Genomic DNA, 21,622 nt, shown 5'->3' on the forward strand with positions numbered 1-21,622 from the left:
CACAGCGCGAGCTCCGATTTTTCTTATAAATTTTATGTGTTGCGTTTTGCTCACTCCCAATTCGATGGGAAGATGTCGGATATTGAAGAATACCGAGTAAGTCCTTCTACCTTTCTACGTTCGCAGCAACAATCCCTCGCGGCTGTCGCGTAGCGAAGCTTCTCGTGCAGCTCGCGTAACATTGTCATTTTTAAAAGACCGACGGCTTACCGTCAAAACGAGAGCTTCCTGGGTCTGTTAGGCCTAAGCGCGGATATTGTTCTAAGTTTTTAGACGCTAGCCCGTTTTCCTGCTAAACTGAAAAACAGGATCGAAAATCTCGTCGAAGCCGTTTTAAGTCGCCGTAACGTTAACGATATTTCAAGCGAGTGTCGTAGCTCGCTACCGATCCAATTAATGTCACTGTTGACGCCATTCTTGAACCTTTATGGTTGAACGTCGGGATTTGCCCCGAATCCCTGACAGTTGGCGAGTTTCGCCTTGAAACAGCCGTCTTGCGCGGCTTACTACCTCGAACCTCAGGTGATTTCCCACCCGGGCGTCGGTAAAATCGTCCGCGTCAACCTGACGAAGGCCCGTTTCTTTGACCTTTGCCAGCGCGCATTGGCCCTGGCGCGGGCCGCTAGCGTTTGTCCGGAACGACGGCCTTTCACAGCCAACCCAAGGCACTCAAAACTGCGTTCTTCGTCGCTGACTGCGGTGAACTCTGGCGCGTTCGTTGTGACTTTGTAGCCCGGTGCCCATTCGATGCGTCGTTTCGGCTAATCTTACGAAGGTTCTGTGATCACTGTCTGAGCGCGCTTCGTTCCCGTGTCTCAACAAATTCGTGCGAATTATGAAAAAAAAAAAAAAAAAAAAGTTTTATTTTTTTGGCCGATTCTCTCGGTCTTCTGTCATTGAACGATGGTAGAAGCTGTTTGTTGGTACGCGTTTGAGTCTGGCGTGAAGTGTTTGTGTAGGGGACGGCCGACCCGAAGTCGCTGCCGACGACCATTTCAGCGGGTGTGCCACATACGACAGCTGATTGAGGCGTCTTGACGTGCTGATCTCGTCAACGGTTTCGGCGGTAGTCGCTGTAGTAGCTATGATTGGTACGGCATCGTTGGATAACATTGCTTCTGTCAGTTACGAGATCAGCGGCTGATCGGTTAGTGGGCGCATGTTAGCGGTCGTCAGTCGAGTCGGATGAAGACGGCGCAGTTTTTTTAGACTCGTTGGAACATCCAGTATTTGTCCTGGGCTGTTTCGAAAGACGTGAAGGAAACACTGTCGTTGGGGTTCTCGGCCCTCCGTTTTCCTTGTACCGCACGGAGAAGCACATCTGACTTCCCATGTTCCTACGGTGCCACTCTGGCTTATCAGAAGAGGAGGCACGAAAAAAAGGGGCAAGGTCCACCGCTGCCTGGTGCGTGACGGATGCAGAAAAGAACTGTTATAGCCCCCCCCCCCCCTTCTTCCTCCTCCTCCTCCTCCTCCCTCTAAGGCTCTGTGTAGCACTGTCGAAGCTCAGTGCATTCAAAGTCTACTTCCGCAAAAAGCCTCGTTAGGGCGAGCAAACATACCTGTGCTTTCAAGAACCTTGTAGATACTAGCTGTTCAGATGTTGTGTACATAGCTTGCATGTGACGTCATTTGCGGCCATGCCACTATTTAATGCGCTTTTAGTGTTTGGTTTGTTGTGTTAGTTTAACACCGCAGAAAGCGTAGTTTGAAGAAATCAGTAAGTGGAAATAACCATCAAGCTTTCACAGGTAGACGAAAAAAAAATGCATATCTGTTGGAAACGGTTTTGGAAATTGAATTAAGATTTGACAAGTAGCTATTTGGTCCTCATTGGCCGGTTTGCTCTCAGCAGGGATGTTAGTAATGGTGATTGAAGTGTAATCTTCTGCTGTGTCTGCCTTCGAAGGGGTGTGTGGGTGTTCTGGTAGGAGGCAATATTATCTACAGTTTGCACCCTTCAGGTTTGCTGAGTTTGGTGCTTGCCTTGCTTAACGCGTTCCTTATCTACTGGCTGATTACTGAGGTATTAAATTTCATCTGCACTTTTAGTCTCACTCTAGAAAAAGTAACCCCTCCAGCGGTCGAAGAATGGAGGCCGGTCCTTTTTGGAAGGGGTCTTGTGGGCCTCAGAGTGCACCCTGCAGAAGTGAGGTCTTTTGTTGTTGCATCGACTGTCATTCTGTGGTGACTTCCCTAAAGGTAGCTTTGCAGCTTCTTTGTTCCCTTTGGGGCCCCCTCAGCATTTTTTTCTCTATCCTTTTTTGTGTTGTTATCCACTTTTGGGTAAGGGGGCAGCAGCCGCCAAAACTCTAGAACTTGAAGAGAATGTGTATGGTTGTTGAAGTATGTTTTGCCACGTTCCTCATTAGCCGTCTCCTGGGGGCGTCGAATTTGAAAATGGTTGTAGCTAAGCACTTCCGAGAATTTTAGGCAGTTCCCTGTAGAATTTGAATGGCCTCTTTTATTCTGTATATATAAGAACTTGCCATTCCTTAAAGCCGAACTGGACTCGAGCAAAGAGTCCAAGTTCCTGCCCTGCATTATAGTTTAAAGTTTGCTTAACTTGTTCAACTTTTGTAACCTTGCCACTGGCATCCATTACATTTTCTTTGAGTATTTGAGCATATGGCTTCAGCTTGTCGGCGAAATAACAAGCTTTACTGAATTTAAATCTTAGGGATTTTGATTGTGTAAGCCTTATCATTCTTGTAATGTACAGGGTGAGCATGAAAGATATACAGATAGCATAATTTCTTTCAGGGTCAGTTACAATGGAAGCAATGTCTCACATGTATTAATCTTTTTAGGCAATCACCACAGTAGCATATCAGCTTCTTGTAGTCAGTCATCTTAAAGGCAACCTTTTGTGGAGCCTTAGACCATGTTTGTTTGTAGAGCTGTGGAGGTTGAAAACGGCGGCTTGGTGGTTCAGCCCGCTGCCCAATTCAAAAGGCTTAGTCGTGTCTGTCCCAACCATGGATGCAGTGTGTGAAGCATGTAAAAGAGAGGATGAGATTACTAAAAGAATTTTCACCGCAAGGGGCTTCACTCAGCAGTAGCCGGGGACAGGCTTGACTTGGCAAGGGTCTGGTGTTCGAAGATAGCGAAGAAATAAGAGGTATAGGATGGAGGTTGTTTAACTGGGGGAATAAAGGGAGAAAAAAAACAAGTAGTTATCTTTTGGTTAGTCTGTAAGGTGGAAAGTGTGTACACCTGGTTGCAAAGGTGCACTTCTGCCACACGACCAGAATTGTTTAGGAGTGATATTTGTATAGGGGCTTAATTTTGTTTCATGTATTCATTGACACTCAAAATTAAAAATACTGGCCTGCTCAATGCAAAGGGTTAAGCAATATCCATCAATCCTCCGGAACATTTAGAAGTAGCACTATCAAAAGGCTCAACTTTGATATATATTGTTGCATGCGTCAAGTTCGCATAGCTCAGTTGAGCTTCTAGGCTACCGAGAGGCTAGAGAAAGCAACACCTGCAATGCAAGAAACTTCTGAGTGGAGACCACTATTCCTCTGTCATGGGTACCAAAGAAACTTCTGGATGGTCTAGTAGCTGCATTGCCAGTTATCAGCAGCTGGTTGTAAATTTGAGTAAGGGGAGCATCATACTGGCACTCGGCCAACTGAGTCTTGCAACTCAATGTATGCGCCAATGAAGATGAATATTAAGCGTTGACACTAAGAAACACTCGCTAGGTGGCGCAAGCTGCTGCCCGATTGAGAGGGTTCAGCCGAATCCAGCCATGTATCTTACAAGTTTCATGCAGCGCTCTCAGGAAAAGGCACGGCACGCAAGTGTAGCTCTGCAAGCTGCCTTGTTTGCTTGACCGCTCGTTCGAGGAAATTTTCCCAACCCTACGTGCCTACCGTGTCTCCCATAAACACTGCAGAGAAAAAATATTTCCACTTTTCCTCGTATTTATAAATTTGTATATTCCACTATATTTAGGGTTCCGTGTTTTCGGGAGTGTGTTTCGTCATATTTGGAGGGCGTTTTTCTGAGTTTATTTTTTGCCAAAAATTCTGAGTGTAGCAAAGTTTATTTTTGTTTCATTCCCAATTCTCTAAAATCCTGAGTTTAATTTTGTGGGGTTTCCTATTAAAGAAAGAATAAGAAAAATCAATAAACATTCGGGTGTAGACATATACTAGACAAAAAAAAAGAATAAAACATGCTTGTATTGAATAACATTTGTTCAGTCGAATTTGGCATTGGCCGCATTGCCACTGGCAATACTAATTTGTTTCACAGCAAAAATTGTACACAAGTGTTCCTGAAGGTAGTCTGGGAAGCTCATATTCATCCCATTCTATTCTATCTACCTACCCTGCGGCCGCACGAGGTGAAGTGGTTAAGGATGTAATAAAGAAGTTCCCCATTTTATGCAATCTCTATGATTCATAGCTTTCAGTGTTACGAAAACACAAAACTCTCCTTCCTCCAAAGCACAAAAAGTTAGCCCAAAACTGGAAACCAAAACAGTAGCTTTGGTGGTGACCCGAAAGTACAATGACCTGTTGTCCTGAATGAACTTTGACGAGATAAGCGGTAAGGACGATGGTTCAAGGTTTGAAAGTTAAGTGTGATGGCATTTACCCAGTACCATCGACCCTTCGCCCTGATGAAACTTAATTGTAAATTTTTTATTTTTTTTTTGGGGGGGGGGGGGGGGGGGGTGTAGTACCGCACATTAATATTGCGAGTTTATCGGACAAATACGGATTGACAAAAATTTTACCGGTGGGGTTTTTTTGGAATTTTCCAGATTTATCCGCAAACATGGAATCCTATCTATATTGTAGGCTTAGTTTGCGCACTGCATACATGGGTAAATTACTTTCAAAATGTAATTTAATTACGATTACAATTACTTTGCTTCAAAAGCAGTTAACTACAATTACTACTACATGAAAAGTAATTAATTACAATTACTACTACATGAAAAGTAATTAATTACAATTACAAATTACTTTTAAAAAAGTAATGCAATTACTTTACAATTATTTCTGAGAGCGACCCGATTTGGGCCATACAGCTTTAAACAAGTTGTGTAGAATGCAACATATTTTATCATTCCTTGCCCCAGTGTTTGAGGAGGCTTAAGCATCGCTGCATAAATGTCAAGTATTTTACATTCCTTTTATGCATTTTGTTAAATTCAAGATGGAACTTGACAGTTTGAGTCAATGAAGTACTCAGTTCTTATATTTGTCTATAAATAAAAAATAAATTAGTTCATATGCTGGAAGATGCCAGATCGCTAAAGAAAATATTGCGTTGACAGAGTTTTGTTATCCCGGGAATAAAAATGTGACAATTAGTCATATATGAATATTTTACGACAAGTAATATAAAACTAAAATCCACATGCGCTAATACGACCGCATTCACATACAAACATCATGATATTGTAAATTATTTACATTGCTTTGAAATTATAATGGCTTAGGAATATATAAGAACCGAATTGGGGCTCGCGAATCATTGGTAACAATATTCACAGGTGCGAGGTCAGCCTCCAAAATGCTTATGCAAAAAATATATGAAGTAAAACCAACCAGAAATAAACTTGAAAATAATACAAAGACAAGTATGCGACAATACTGAAAGAAAACCGTAAAAAGCTGGCAAATAAAAACAAAAACAACTTCATAGACAATTAAAATTCCCTAGCTCAACTGAAATCTAAAGCTCAATTTCTTTTTCTCAATATTTTGGCATGTTTACGCTATTGTTTTCTGCTCGCACAGCAGACAGCGCAACATGGCACTGTTGAGGTAGGCTCCAAAGAGGATTGTCTTTCAGCCCGCAGTGTAAGCAACAAAACAACTAACAATGCGACACTATTTATGTTGTAAGTGTGTGTCTGTGTGCGAGTGTTTCACCGAGAGCTGGGCTGCTTGTGAGAGCGCTGAGGCTTCCAGAGAGGTTCTGTCGGTGCCGCAAAGTTTTGCAAAAGTAATTGTAATTGTGCCTGAAATTTCGCAATTACTGCTGCTAGAAAGTAATTAAATTACAATTCATCTTGGCCGAAAGTAATAAAATACAACCACAAATTACCAAGAAAAGTAATTAAATTACAGTAATTTAATTACTGTAATTGAATTACTACCCAAGTATGGCACACTGGATTTCAACGTATTATGTCCATCCTGTTTAACCACCTAACTTGTGCTGCACATATCTGGGAATGAGATCAGGTGGCGGAAACATTTTGCCTAACCCAATATTAAACACAGAATGCGTTATATGGCTGGCGCCTAACCATATCCGGTCAGGCACCAGCAACGGAAGTTGACGGGCCAACTGCCCGTCGCCTCCTCACTGATGGGACACCAGTGCCATCCGAACTTCTTCCTCGAGTGCCTCCGCGTAACTTGCGGCGAGGGAAAAAGTCGCGTGTTCAGGTGGGCAGCGGCGCTCTACTCCGTAATTTGAGCGATTTCCAGGCTTCCCCATAGAAAGAGTGGCGGAAGTGAAAAGAAAGCAGACACTCGCTTTGCTGCAACAGGTCGAAATATAAGTTTGAATTCTTGGTTCTCTTTTGCTGTGAGCTGGCACCAGGGTTCTGCTCGGCGCTGCTGCATGCATTCCAATGGACGCTTTCTGGAAAATAGCTTGCACCCTTAAGTGGCGCGCGTGAGGCGTTACGGGAAATGTGAGGGTCACTGATCCATCATCTCATAGGCGGTACCGCCGTACCGCCTATGAGAACCATATTACCTACGTTCGCATTGCGTCCTCGTGTACGGCATCGATTGATGTGTCACAACTATTCTCTCAAGATTCTCATCCTTCGGAAACAGATGCTATGACAAGCAACAATCTTTCGAGGTGTTGTCACACCCTGGCATGCAGCACGTTGGTCCACTACCCTTTTTTGGATGTGCTATCGTTCTGGTTGGGCCATAATTCTTTTTTCTTTTTTTTTTAATGGGACATTGCGTGTGAGCCACACGCCAAAAGAGCAAATACCACTCACTTATCCATGTTTTATTTTTTTTTTTTTGCTATGGGAATTGGTTGATCTTGTTGGTACATTTTATTTTCCTTCACCAATAAAAAGAAACGCAGCTCATCCCAACGACGTGCGAAGCCCGTTAGCTCGCCTGGATGCATGAATGGATTAAAAATCGTGCCACAGTTCGGGTGGTAGCGTGTGTCAGCTATAGCTTTCAAAAGCTCGACTTGGCTTGGCTAAAGTGCGCTCACTGGTGGCGCCGGCGTTTCCAGATAGGTTCATTGTTTTGTTTTTCTGCATACTTCGTCTCGTGCTCCAACAGGCTCTGAGAAAGTCTCATTTGCACTTCAACCGCAGAACATGGCACCCACAAATAAGGCGTCCAAGGAGCGCGCTTGCCTTGCACGACACGGGGCCGCTTTGCGCCGTCCAGTCTCCACACGTGTATAGAGCTTCTCTACACTAACCAGGGTTGGGCAGTGTCGCAATAGTATTTCAGAAATACATTATGTATTTATATTTCTGCATCGCGATACAAATTTTCAACTGTATTTTGTATGTCTGTTTCGAAATACATTTTCGGGTGTATTCCTGGTGTTGTTATACTTTAGGGGCTGATGTATTTCATTACAATTATTGTGAAATCGTTGACACCTATACAGAAGGTGAAGACGCAAGTTTCATCTGGGACGGTTTTGTCTCTGACCACCTATGGCCCACTTCTCTATTCTGCAAGAGATTACAAATGTTTTTTTGGACCTGTGTTAATCGGTGGTTGATTATTCTTTTATATACGTGATTTCTCGGACTTGGGTGGTCGACTGACTATATGTATAAAATACTTTGAGGCACCTATCGGTGTGCCTAGCTGACAGATAAGACTTCACTTTCACCAAAGTTTATTTTTTGGTGACATCATTCGGTCGGTACTGAAAAGGGCACCAGGAGTGGTCAAAATCCCGGTAAAATCTCGGGTGATTTGGAAGGACACAAAACTGATTTAGGGGTTTCTGTGATTCTGCCCGAGATTAAAATGAAAAATTCGGCTGCATCTTGCAGCAAGTGCTTGCTTGTTGGCTTCCAGAAATGAACTCGTAATGTGGATCATGCTTATGGAGTATTGTAGATCATGCTTTTTTTAGAGCGCAGCTCTTAGGCGCCCGTTCCCGGCTGGAGCGGCGTCGCCATCGCCGTCGGCGTAACCGTGAGGTCACGTGACCTCCCCCCCCCCAGGTCTCGCGACCCCCCCCAGTTCCAAGGGTCACGTGACCCCCGTGAGGGGAGGAGGAGAAAGGAGGGGAACAGGGAGGATGAGCAGGGGGGACGAATCCGAATTTTCTTTACTCCGAAAAATGATTTTAAAAGACTCTTATCTCTTGTCCCTCGGCCGGCTTCGAACCGGAGCCCTTTCCTTCACTAGCAGGCACGATCACAAAGGAGGAGGAGAGAGGAGGAATATACCCTCCCCTCAGTACCCTTCCCTCCTCCTCATGAGCTGCGCTCCAATTCGGCGTTACAGGAAGTTGTAAACAGCTTTCTTTTTTTTTATGGTCCTTTGTGTGCATTACCGCACCTGTTATTCAAGAGCTTTATTTTTTCTCAGTCTCAGACTTTTGGTATGGGAGTCAAAGAAAGAATAAAAACACTTAAGGACAAGGACAGACAGCACAGTTCTTTCAACTAGCAACACACATTTACTGGTGTCTCCTTCAATAGTGCTATCTTCCTAACGTTTGAGACTAAAGAGGAAGATGCGGAAATTAATATATTTATATACACCCGGAAAAAAAACACAAATTTACACCCAATACACTGGAAGATAAACAATTCAGAAAGAAAGAAAAAAAAAAAGAAAAACACTATTGACAAATTGAGATAGAGCGCCCTTTGGCTAATCCAGCTCTGGTTTCAGGTAGTTGATCTCATTTCTGGACAAGGCGAGAGAAGGGGCAGCGATGTTGTGATCGTCATGGGCTATCTTGTATGCCTCAATGATCTCTCTCCCGAGCTTGTTCTTATGTCTCCCAATCGTGCAGGTGTCCTGTTTGTTTGTTTGTTTTGGTATGGGCTTTGACCTTTCCTGCTTCATCGGTTGAATTAAGCTCTGGGCACAAATACTCGAAGTGGCTGATACAGACTACCTCCTGCAGTGGGGGTTAGAAAGCAGCTCCAGTCATGTTGGAACGGCACTTGCCTTCCTTGAGTTAAAACAGCTGTGCAAAGCTGTGTGGAGGTGCTTCGTCCCCTGACAGGTTGATAAGCAATGACCGTGCAGCGAGTGCAGCTGGGCTTCTGTTTACTCTGGCTTCCTAATAGGAGGCCACCTATATTGTTCTATACCTATGCGGGTTTACCAAAGGTCGAGGGGTGAGATCGTAACTCAGGCAGTTATTGAGGAGGGGAAGGAGGTATTACCCCTTCACCTGGACCCTCTTGTTATATACTTCAAACGTCAGTTTTGTGCCTATTTGAGGCTGTCCTGTCACCGAAACATTGTACAAAAGGTGAATCCACAGCACTGCGTGCAACTATGTAGTCAGTCACAGGTTAAGAGTTCAGAGACAGCTCTTTACACCTTTTCCACTTCAGCAAAGAGCGGAGGTTTCCTTCCCTCCGGCATTTTTTTACACTAAAGTAGAGGCATGGAATTCTTCGGAACCCGTGCAACTGGTTTGTGCGGTCACGTGCTTCAGCACGTGCAGGGTGTGTCGTCGTAGAACAATTGCGTCAAAAAGGGGTGGCCGTCGCTGAAGGGTGACATGTGGTGTGCGCTCCCCTGTTGCAGCAAATGGTCCTGAATTTCCGGGTGTCGGAGCTCCAGGTGCTCCTCGGTTTTGCGGGCCGCAACAAGTCTGGGAAGAAGCAGGAGCTGCAGGCCAGGGCACTGGAGCTGCTTCGCACGCACAACACCCCCATCCTCATGAAGATCAGGGAGCTGCACAAGTGGGTTTCTTTCTCAGCCTCACCAGGGGCCTCGCACACTTGGCGTAGCACCTAGTCAGCGCTACGCACTAAGCGCCGAGTTTGCACCACATCAGCCAGGGTTTTTACGAACCTGGAATTGTGAGGGAGCTTCAAATCGTCTGGAAAAGTTGGGGAACTCTGAGGGAAAGCGTCAAAAAAGTTGACTGAGCCGGGGAAAACAAGCGATGGGGGGAGGGGGGGGCGCAGTTACACTCAACGAAGCGGTGGCATGGATGGCCTTCGTGCGGAGTAACGGTTGCGTGAGACATCGTTGGGCAGCTTACGCCACCACCCGATTCTCCAGATTAAACGGGAACAACTCGATTGGTGGCCTTAACCCAACCCTCTCCATTTTTTTTTTTGTAATGGTTGGGGACCTAATCCAAATATTCGGGGAAATCCTGGAAAAGTTGGGTAATTTGAGAGAGGCAGTTTGGTAGACACCCTGATCAGCACTCCTGTGCATGTGATCCCGCATTTTCCTTTTTTTTTGGCTACATACGCAATGCATTAGCATTGCTGAACCGGCACTGACAGTAGCAAGCGCTAACTTCGCATCATTTCGGCGCTGAGAATGCAGTAGCTGCTCCACTTCAGTGCGAGCTTTCAGCCTTTGAAAACGCTTGTTGCGCTCGTAGCCAGAGCCTGGTGGAGACAGAGACACCAATTTTTTTGCTTGAAAAGACACCGAAATGTTAATTAAATGATATAAATCGAATGTTGTTACGTCACTCCAAACTTAAAGGGACCATGAAATGACTTTCTTACTTTTTCCAGATAACTTTTACAATAAACCGTCAATGTTCACTGAATGCCGAACAGGCATCCGTTTTCGTCTCGGTTTATTAACTTCTAGACAAAAAATTAATGAAATATCGACTTTTTCTTGACCGCAAAACAAGCCGTGACGTACGATGTTTCCGGAACCGGAAGTTCTCTCTGCAGTAGGAGATGGGAGCGTTAGCGAGTTGGGGTGCGCCGGTGGGTTTTACTGCGCCGATGTCACCGACGTATTTTCTGAATCGGCGCCTCTCATCGCCGCATCGCAGCTGAGCGAAATTCAATGAGATACGTTGCGCTACAGCGACAGCATGGGACTAGTCCCATACGCCGGTATGCCTGTTGGGAAGTGCAGATGGGAACAATTTGCCGCGGCGTTTTTCGCGGTCTCGGAGATGCAGGAGCGAGCCGACGTTAAAAAAGATACGTTTGAACTGTCAGCAAGAGCCACGTAAATACCTGTTCACACTCGGAGCGGACGCGCGCGTTTGATGAAGTGCTGTATTCGCGCTGTTGGTAAGCGCTTCGGGACCGATCTTTTACAATTGCAACTCGATACTGACGCGACACTCGGCAAAGAAAGGTTGGACCGGTATTGCACGTATACCTCCCACGAACTGTTACAGCTCGACAGTGACGTGCAGTCTGTCAGAATAAAAATGGCATACCAATAACAAAGTGTACATACCGTGCTACGAAGGTAATCCATACAGCGTTTATTTCAGCTCTATATCACACAAAACAAGGAGAGGATCGACGAGGGTCCCTTTTCGACGAGTGTTCGTCAACACTGCCTCGGAAAACAAGGGGAAGAAATTGACCTCACCTCTTAACCTAAAATTGAGGTCAGCGATCAAACTATAATACGGAAGGGTCCACAAGGGTAGCGCGGGCATATTCCATTCAGTACGCCAGCCGGTCGTAGGCAGACGGTCTTGCGACGAAGCAACGCTGCGCCGAGTCGGAGTGCCTGCTAGGCCTTATTCTGAGAGCTTCGTCGGAGCGCGATTCGCGGCTGTTGTCGCTCTTCTCGGGTGTTTGTGGATCCAGCGTTCTTGTTCGTCGTGGTTTGTTTTAAGTACATTTCTTTCTTGCTGCTTGAAGTCGGCACGCGCGAGATGAACACGTAGAAAAATAAACGTTCAGTCAGTCAGAGTTTTGAGAGGAAGGAAACCAAAGGAAATTACCGTTCTGAACTTGGCCCTGCCCTACTGCTCACGCGCAGTAGTTGCTTCGTTTACCACACGATAGATGGCGCTTGGCTCTCAGCATTATCAAATTTGGCAATTTTCGCCACACATCTCTAATTATGCTACAAAATGTGGATCTGAATATTATTTAACAAAACTTTTAGGAAACATTCGCCGGCTATTTATTGTTTACGATCGCGGTGCTGGTGAGGTAGGCTCTTACCCAATAGGCGATGTGGATTCGGCTGACGTGCACCGTTTCTGCGTATGCATCGTAGTGAAAAGGCAGAGCTTTCGAAGGAAAGAAGTCGCAAAAGAGTCCAGTTTTCTTTTAAAAGTTCTATAGCAAATAATTTTTTTTGGCTCCCTAGTCTTGTGTTTTTGTGTTCCTTTTCACACCTTTTACGACGTGCGGTGGATGAAATTCGATTTTAAAATCATTTCATGGTCCCTTTAAAAGCTGCTCCGTTCCGCAGAGGCGACTGCAAGCTGCGCGCCAGCCCTCTCGAGCTTTGCTTAACTAGATTTCCCTTCTTTCCCATGCCTATTGACCTCTGCATAGAGCGGGGAAAGGCAACTAAAACGGCCAGGTTGCATTGTGTCTTGGGTGCTCCCGAGACGCATCGCGTTCGTGACATTGTTTTCCTTCACGGTGTGGTTGTGAGCTTCGCCACTTGGTGGCATTTAACGCGTTACAACCTAGTTACAGACTAGTTGTGGAAAAGAAAGTAAGTTCGGTTCTATCGAGTTCGATTGGGCTCGCGCACATGCCACTTGCCGCCATATTTTTGCAGAGTGGCGCTGCTTTAAGGTTCAGAGTAGCATAACAACATTCGGTTTAATTGTTTTGAATAATTTTTTGGTGTTTTCTTTAGCAAAAAAAGTGTCTTCTTGCTGTGGCCAGACCACGGTTGACATTTGGACAATAAAAATGGCACTGGAATTTCTTTGCACTGTCCCTTTAATCTGTCACCGAGTTACGTGACAAGGCCGTAGTGCTAGGTCTTTTACGTCGTCCACCAGGGGTCTGAGCGCGGCACAGATTGGGCGCGATTGCTGCTTCGTCGTACGACTGAACTCTGGTCCCCGCTCGCTTCGTGCGATGGCGCAGTGCTCGCATCCATCGAATCTGGCCCGCGCTGCCTCGCTCTGGCCGATCTAGAAAATCCGGTACCGGGGCCACCGAGGCCTCTCCTCGGCTCGCCGCATTCCAGGAGCAGGCATCACCGAGGCTACAAGCGGGTTTCGCCGACTGCTCGCTCAGATTCGTTCCTTGTCCGTGCAACGAAGCTGGCGGGGAGAGTAAAGAAAAGAATCTCGAGGAGACCGGCGCTACGGGGCTTGTGGGGACTTCCGGACCTCTCCTAAATTTTACAAAATGTAAATAAAGCCTCAACATAAAGAATCCGAGATGGTGCTGAAGTATTGTTAAAATGCGCAATAGGACCACTCACCGACTTGCCCGTACGAGAGGTCTCGCTCGGATGAAAGATGTGCCTCTAGAGCTCGGCACGTTTTGTCACTTTACAGTTGCAGGAAGGATCGGGAAGCAAGGGTGTTTCGTCATATTTGTAGACTATGGGGGGGTATTCACTGGACGTCATATTTGAGGTAACTGCTCGCAGCGTATGCCCGGGAAGAGTTTTCCGTCGGCTCTCGGGCAAACGGAAGAGAAGAGGGGAAGGAGCAATTCTCTCATCACCGGGACTAACCTTGGTAGGTCTCGGGCTTCCCCAAACGTCGCTATTGATTACAGAAAATTAACTTGCCACTCAAAATTCATGCAAAAGCATCTTTCCCCCCTCTCTCTTCCCCAGTGGTAAGAAAGCAGCAGCGAGCTCAGCTATGACCGCCAGTGGATACTCCCTATACTTTCTTGTTGGGAAAGTGTGGGAAAAGTTGATATTTAGGCCCGCTTCAGGCGGAGCAATTTCACCCAGCAACTTCACGTCGCAACACCAGCAACACGGGCCGTCCGCGTTCACACGCAGCAACCAAATCGCTACGACTTGCTATCATCATCATTCACTTCGAATTTTCTTGCACTATTTAGACGCCCAGCTACGTGCTAAAAACATGTTTTTCTTTGAATGGCGTTAAAAACACTAACTCATCTTTCTGAAAAGGTTTATTTCCAAAAACGATCAATTTCAAACCAGAACCAAGTTTTTAGCTGTCATCATCACTACCACGGGGGTGTCACGTGAAAATATAGTGTCCCTGATTGGCTGCTGCCGCTTGAAACGGCTCCCAATTGTTCGAGTTGCTCGTCCGTTTCGAGCCGGACCCGATCTCAGCAATTCGTGTTGATCTAGGGAAAGCTAGGGAACAACCCGCCAGCAACCTCAAAATTGCTGGAAAAGTTGCCCCGTCTGAAGCGGGCCTTAGTGACGTAACTGTCGTATCGCAAAACTCAAGGGGAAAATAAAAATTTTTGGGAGGGGGGAGGGGGGGGGGAAGAGGAAGGGGAAGGGGAAGGGGGGGCAAGAAAGGAAGACCCCCCCCACCCCCCAAAAAAAGTGTAAAAAGATGAAAAGATTAAAAAAAATATTTTGGTGTGTCTGTGCCTGCTGAATCCAAATATCACAACCGTTTGACCCAAAATAATCACGAACCGCAAAAAAGCGAAAAAAACGGAAGCGATCGTCGCGGCGGCACAGCATTGGCTAGTAATGCGTGACGTGCCACTACCTCGTAGGAGGGTCATCTCGATTCTTGCTTGCTCTATTGCTTGCGGAAAAAGTCAAGCGCCGAGGCTTCTGCTCTTGTAAATCAGGTCCTGCTTCTGATTTTTCGAAATCCTTTGGTGGATCCGAAAGGGGAATTTTTCCAGAGGACCCTTGGTGTGACAAAGTATGCATTCCAGTCATTGGCAAAGCAGAAAAACAACCCCCCTGAAGAAATACGGGCAGGCACGAAGAACTGCTTGCACCGACTCGACATAACCGTCTTCATACGTCCAGGAACGTACTTACTGCTACTTACTGTAACATAAAATGTTCACAATAAACCGAATGCCATTGACAGGCGGGACTAACGTGACCCTTTCCATTACGGTCGTTGGAAGACGACCGTAATGGGGTCTTCCAACGACCGTAACCGGCAGCTGCTAGACATGTGAGCATGCAGGCTGCATTCTTCACTAAGGCTGAGGTGGTTTGAAGGGATAGTATAACCAGCTTCGGGCAACGGGAGAGCATCCCCTGAGTTGGGACAGGGTCGCCGTTCTGCCACTGCAATGTCCTTGCATACTATGCGAATAACTGTGCAGATGGTTCATCCTTGTGATAGCGGTACCCTCTGCTGCGGTTTATTTGTTTACCACCAATTATTACACAATTACAGCTTTAGGAAAGCGGAAATGTGTGTCCGGCAGTCCTCAATTTGGTGTTGAATTTGTGAAAGCTTCCTGTGCCTCCACATTTACATACTTCTCCCAAAAATTTGTCGACTGCATCAGACCACCACCAAGCATTAACGTCTTTCGATCACATTTCTACGGCACAAAGAACCATGGCATGACACACAAAGTTTATATGAAAAGCACTCCGTAACTTGTGAAAATAGGACTCCATTCACAACAGGATGTCTTGTGCTTTGTATTTTCAGAAAGCGCTCCTGAAGAGATCATGTACCTATGGAAGGGAAATTTAACAAAATTTATGTTTTGTCTAAAAAAATGTGATCTCAAATAGTATCCACAACTGTAAAAAAAAGTCCATGCTAAAACAAGTTGCACCATGAAAGGCACATGATGAATTGCATGCCCAGTTATTACAACAAGCCCTCCTCTCCCAAGTTACTGGGTAGCGGAGTAGATAAAAAAAACAAAAGAAAACAATCTTATCTAGCGGAGTTGGTCCAAAAAATATGGTCACTTCAACAATATAAAAGGAAACCAAAACTAAAACGCTAAATAAGACGGTTAACACGGAAGAACCAGTGGAGGGCCTCTATGTGGCAACATGATAGCAGCTTTTCCAGTTCATTACACACAGCTAATAACATAATAGCTTTTTTCTAGAACAGTTGACCTATAATTCCTACCTAGTTTTGTCTTCTCTTTGCGTGTGTTTTTTAATGCGCTGAATTGTCTTCTTACCTTCAGCGATGATCAGCAGAGCGTCGGCTTCAGGTGAGCCTTCTTCAGATCCAAACATATATACACATTGTTTTCATATGCGCCTTACGGAACACATTCTAAACAAAAAACGGTGTACCTGCTCAAACTTGTCTGTTTGCTTAGCGGGAACCCATCCCTTTGAAATCTCTGTGTCGGAGTGAAAAGGGCGGTAAGCAGGAAGAGCAACTGCAACAAGCGTTGTTCGTGCAAGCAGACGGCTAGACACGTGTACGGCATCGTGCAACAGCGCGAGTCAGTTGCTTCGGTGCCGCAAGAATTCCCGAAACCCGTGAACAAACGAGAGAACAATCAACAAGTCGGGCGATTGCGTCAATAGGACGATCGGTCAATGAATTAAAGCAAGCGCTATGCATTGGCAGAACGACGACAGCTCGAAAGGTCAGTAGAGCTGCCTACGAGGGAAGCGCGGCCATCCGCAGCGGGGTCCCCCTGCTGGACCTTTTGTGACATCGGCCGACGGGCTTCCTCCTCCCCTTTCCTCCTGCTTCGGAGGGGCGTGGCGTCGGCGCTACTTTGGGGCTCTTTTTCGCTTAATCTGCGCATAAAATGAGCAAACCAATACAATATTCTGGATGGCTGAGGTCTATTAACTTGGTTCTGGTGTTTTTTTTTCTGGTATTTAAAACCGCTTCACCTTTCCCTTAAGGTTCAACTTACTTGACCTGACCCGGTAGATTTGTCTACCATTTCCCATCCGTGAGAATGTCGACTCGATGTCGCAGGCGCCGCTTCCCGTCCACGACGGTGGCCCACCCGCCTCACCCGTCCTCGCACGGGGCCTCGGGCGGCGGTGCCGAGGTGTCGGACCCCCGGCTGTGCGGGGGACAGAGCCTGAAGGGGCCGGCGTACGCCTCTCTCACCCGGGCCGGGGCCCTGCTGGGGGGGGCCCACCATGGGGGGGTGCACGGGGGCGACTACCCGTCGAAGCTGCACCCCCCGCCCATGCTGCCACAGGCGACGGGAGGGGCCCAGGCCCCCCCCGCACCCTCGTACCCCGTCCACCCAGACGTGCGCTTCAAGCAGCTGCCCTTCTTCGATGTGCTGGCGGAGCTGCACCGGCCGGCAAGCCTCAGTGAGTGCTGCCAACTTGACATCTTGAGTGGGGAGTTTTTTTTTTGGTTTTGTTGGGGGGGGGGGGTTGCAATTGCAAATGGAAGGTGTTTTATTCAAAGGTATTAAAGAACAATGTCTTTCCACTAAAAATTCGAATTGGGGTTTTTATTTACGTCCATAGGAACGAGTGACACATTGCGTCTCGTTTCGAGCGCGCTTTCCTCAAGAAAGGAAGCACAATCTTCCCATGGCAATGTAGAGGATGCAAACGGACTCGCCGTTGGCGCGATGTGATGATCGTCGAGTGACGATGCTTTCGCTGCGACCAAGCATGGATGCACCAATTGTCCGAGTCGTGCCGTTTCACTCGAACGACACTTTGTGCCACTTCTGAGCGTCCATTTCAAATATGACACGCCCAGCAAATGAAACTCAATCTAAACACGTTTAATATTGTGTTCAATATATGGCAGCACCTATAATTCCTCCTCTAAAATTTTTCTTTCCTTTAGATACGCTTCGGACTTTTGGACAGAAGCGTATCTAAAGACATGCTCCCCAATTAATCTTTTGATTCCCAGTATTGTCCGGGAGCAGCGACTCGAGAAGGATTTAATTTCGCTCGCGCCATGTGCGCCTCAATAAATTCAGCGCCCTCTATCGCGAGGGCGAGGATGCCTGCACTTAGCAGTGAAGAATCAAATAGCATCTTCAAAGCGGATCACTTCTGCTTTAAAGCCAAAAGTGACAGTGGATGTGAAGTATGATGGCGTGCACCACTGACCTCGAAACTCGGAGGAGAAAAACAGGCGCAAATATTGCAAATTTATTTACAAGTGTGTCTACTGTGCAAAATTCGAAGTGCACCTGTGCCTTCCCTTGGGTCGCAATTGCTTTGTCATTGGACGTAAACTAATGCTGCAAATGCCGAATGTTGCTCATGGGTGACATTTTGAAAACATAATTACTAAGACAAGATTTCTGTCATTATCTGTGTTCTAAAACCACATCAGGGTTTCCAGTATTCTCCAGTTCTCCAGTATTTCAAGTAAAGTTTTGGGCATCAAAGGGTCAAGGGGTTCGGGAATGCGGGGTATGGTGGCTTTTTTTACCCACTCTGGCACAGCATATCTTGCCCGCCGAGTCATGCATATCTGCGTACTACACAACATACATCATCAAGATCAAATCACTCCAAAGTTATATGCCCATACTTGGCCAAAACTAAGGTATTTCAAAAATAGTTTTTTCCTGATACTGCTGAATAGTAAAACCACTTGCCGTCATTGCTTGTTGGATGCCTAAATGATGACACGTTTGAAAACTTTCTGCTCTCGCCTTTGTTGTAATCTTCCCCTGCTTGGGCAGCACTACTACGTCCAATATTTTAAAGTAAAAAAAAATTATGATACAGCCAGCACAATTGTGACATCAGCTGGTCAGAACGCTGATAAACAAGCTGCAGTGCGAGCAGTGGGGTCATAATAGAGAGTTTTAAAGGGATACTACAACGAAATTTCGGCGCTCATTTTTTGGTCTATATGTGTTCAGAAAAGCAGCATCACATTGAACATTACCAATATCTTGTTAAAAAAGTCACGAAAAGGAATTTTAAAACGAATTAAACGATTAGCAAAGAGCCCCTGGTGGATGTCGCTAACGCCTCGCTTGTAATGCCCGTCTAGGAACCTTGACAGCTAGTGACGGAGGTTGTCTCGTCTTCGGCCACGACGAGAGAAGAGGGGCAGAAGGAACTCCCCTCTTCCCGGGAATGCCTTTTGTGTGTCGCAGAAGTCGCTATTGTCCCCCTACAAGATTATAGAAGATTAACCCGTCACTCAAAATTCGTACAAAAGCAGCCGCTTTGGTGGCTGGAACGACTAGGCCGTCCTCTCGACGTTAGCCTTGCCGTAGCTTTGCTCATCTTGAGACGACCTACGTCACGATTGCGTTGAATGTCACGTGGTCTCCTCTGAACCTTCTCCGAGCGCTTGCCAGAGTGGGCCGTTTATAACAAAAAATACAGCCACCCGGCTCAAAATACAAACGTGCCATTGTCGTTTACAGATATTGTGGATCATATTCAACCTATTTTTGAACACAACGGGAATATTTCAAATTTCGTTGAAGTATCCCTTTAATAGATTGTGTTTTCAGGCCGCGCTTTTGGTAGTGGTAGCTCGGACTGCCATTTCAATGCATGCTCTGAAGCGCGTGCCCATAGTGGTAGCGGGCCTTTGAAAACGTTGCTCTTTCCCAGTGGTCTTTCTTTTCCTTTTTGTACTTGGCTCCTCCTTGCTCAAAAAAGCAGGTCTGGGCAGCACTGTGCAGATGACGAAGCTCTCGCGTTCTGCCGTGGCATAAGCGGTAGGCTGTTTTTTTTGTAACGCCGTACTAGCCAGAAACTGCGAAAAGTCGCGGTGTGCGCGAGTTTTGCCATCTTGCATTCTGCCCTTAACCTGGCAACACCAACTCTGATCGGAGTTTGTGGTCCAAGTGAGCTTGGCAGAAGTCCTTCCTACTTTGGTCGACAGTGCAGGCGTGCCACTCCACGCCGATGTTTCTTTGTTCCCGTACTTGCTTTTTTTTACCATTCATTCTTTCTCGGAAATGCTGCCATTCAATGGCAGAGGCTTGAGAGGGTTCGGCTCTAACGCTTTGTAAATGTAAGTTTGTGTTTTTCCTCTCTGCTCGCCATTTTCCAGCGGAGAAAACTAGTGGAGTTGGGGTGGGGAGTTTGGACAAACCCGCAAAAAGGTTGGGAGGGTCCACAGAGCTTGTTCAATGAGCGCACCCGTAGATGGTGTAAGCTATAAGATGCCGACGAGCTCTTTCCACTTGTTTGGCACCGCTTCGTAGCCGCCCGCCTCCGCAAGAGTGTCGCAAGGCGTCTCAAACTCGGGGGATATCCGCAGCTGCCCGGAAGAACTGCGGAACCGTCCACTGAGCGGGGGCCATTTTGTGTTCCCTTGCAGTGCCCAACAGTAACACGAGGTTCCAGGAGAACAGTTTCGTCTTCCACTTCACGCCGCAGCAGGTGCACGACATCGCCACGTCACGGTGAGTCGGTGGGAGGGGGCTTCTCCGCGTCGCATTTGGCGAGCCGGATTTTTAGTCTGCACGTTTGAGCGTTTTCCCCGTCCCGACGGGTTCTTCCGGCTGCCGCAGGGACTACAGCCCCGGGGCGAAGCCGGAGTTCTCGGTGCAGGTGCAGCTGCGGCTGTGCCTGCTGGAGACGAGCTGCGAGCAGGACGACAACTTCCCGCCCAGCATGTGCGTGAAGGTCAACTCGAAGGTGTGCCCCCTGCCCAACCCCATCCCCACCAACAAGCCGGGGGTGGAGCCCAAGCGGCCCAGCCGGCCGATCAACATCGTCTCCATGTGTCGCCTCTCGCCCACAGTCTCCAACCACGTGTCGGTCACGTGGCTCTCGGAGTACGGCAGGGTGAGTCGTGCTCCGCGGCGGACAAACCGCGGACGGAAGGACGCAAGGTCGGGCGTGGCACCGTGGTCGGGGACGAGTGTTAGGAGTTTGGGTGAAGCGTTCTCCCACCTCTTCCCAGTTTGGTGGTGCAAATGCTGGAGGAGGTGACCTCTTATCCAGCGTTCACTCTGCAAAGGTGAAAAGAGGTGGCAGGAGCTTCCCCCAACTCCTAACCTGTCACCGGCTGTATGTAGCCGAGTGTCTAGGACTAGAACATCTCTCAGGATGTTGTTCTCGGCGTGACTAGCAAAGCTATTTCAATTGGTTTACTTGTAACTTGGATTCTGTGTTTTCCTAGTTTAATTTTCCGCAAAATTTGGAGGGTGTTTTGCGGAGTTTATTTTGTGACGAAAGTTCAGTTTATTTTTCTTTGATTCCCGATTTACCTAAATTCAAAGCTTAATTTTGCAATGTTTTTTTTTTATAAACAGAAAGAATAATAATAACCGGGTTTAACATATGCTATAGATTCAAAAGAACGAGCTTGTCTCAGTTAATGTGTGTTCTTCGATAAATGTTGAATCTTTAAAAATCCATGAACTCCTGGGCGTAGTTGCTAGGAGCTAGTATTGATCCTATCATATCCATCAACCTACCCCAAGGGGCAGTGGCTGCGCTGAGTGGAATGGTAAAGGGCGTAATTAGAAGCTTTGACTGCCTGCCACCTCTAACCCCCTTCTTCGAGATCTATGTCTCACGGCTTTCACTGTTACAAAAACACAACCCCTCTTCCTCTACGAAGCTTAAACGGTATGAGCCAAACTGGAAACAGGAACAGTTGCTTTTGTTGTGTCCTGAAAGAAATGTCCTGTGAACCCTGACGAGATGAGCGGCAAGATTCCTTTTGTCAATGGTTTGAGATTTGTAACTGGGCAGACGTTTTCTCAATACCATTGACCCTGTGTGCTGTCCAAACTTAATGTAAAATACTGTCTCTTTTTTATTTATTTTTGCTAAGTGCATGGAAATTCTCAGTTTATCGGATAAATCCGACTTTATGAAAACTTTAAGCCAAAGTCTTGCCGAAA

General features: G+C 46.6%; 1 protein-coding gene across 1 annotated transcript in view; it reads left to right on the top strand.

Moving 5' to 3' along the window:
- LOC8052466 (E3 SUMO-protein ligase PIAS2) overlaps positions 1-21,622 on the top strand; it is a 41,277-nt gene continuing 19,655 nt past the window's right edge. Inside the window, exons 1-5 of the mRNA XM_029988882.2 lie at positions 1-96; positions 9,765-9,922; positions 16,780-17,129; positions 20,086-20,170; positions 20,279-20,555. Of these exons, the coding sequence (XP_029844742.1) occupies positions 73-96; positions 9,765-9,922; positions 16,780-17,129; positions 20,086-20,170; positions 20,279-20,555 (894 nt within the window). The 5' untranslated portion in view covers positions 1-72. The remainder of the gene's footprint in view (positions 97-9,764; positions 9,923-16,779; positions 17,130-20,085; positions 20,171-20,278; positions 20,556-21,622) is intronic.

This window comes from Ixodes scapularis, unplaced genomic scaffold, assembly GCF_016920785.2.
Source record: "Ixodes scapularis isolate PalLabHiFi unplaced genomic scaffold, ASM1692078v2 PGA_scaffold11__112_contigs__length_91849675, whole genome shotgun sequence".
Lineage (NCBI taxonomy): Eukaryota > Metazoa > Arthropoda > Arachnida > Ixodida > Ixodidae > Ixodes > Ixodes scapularis.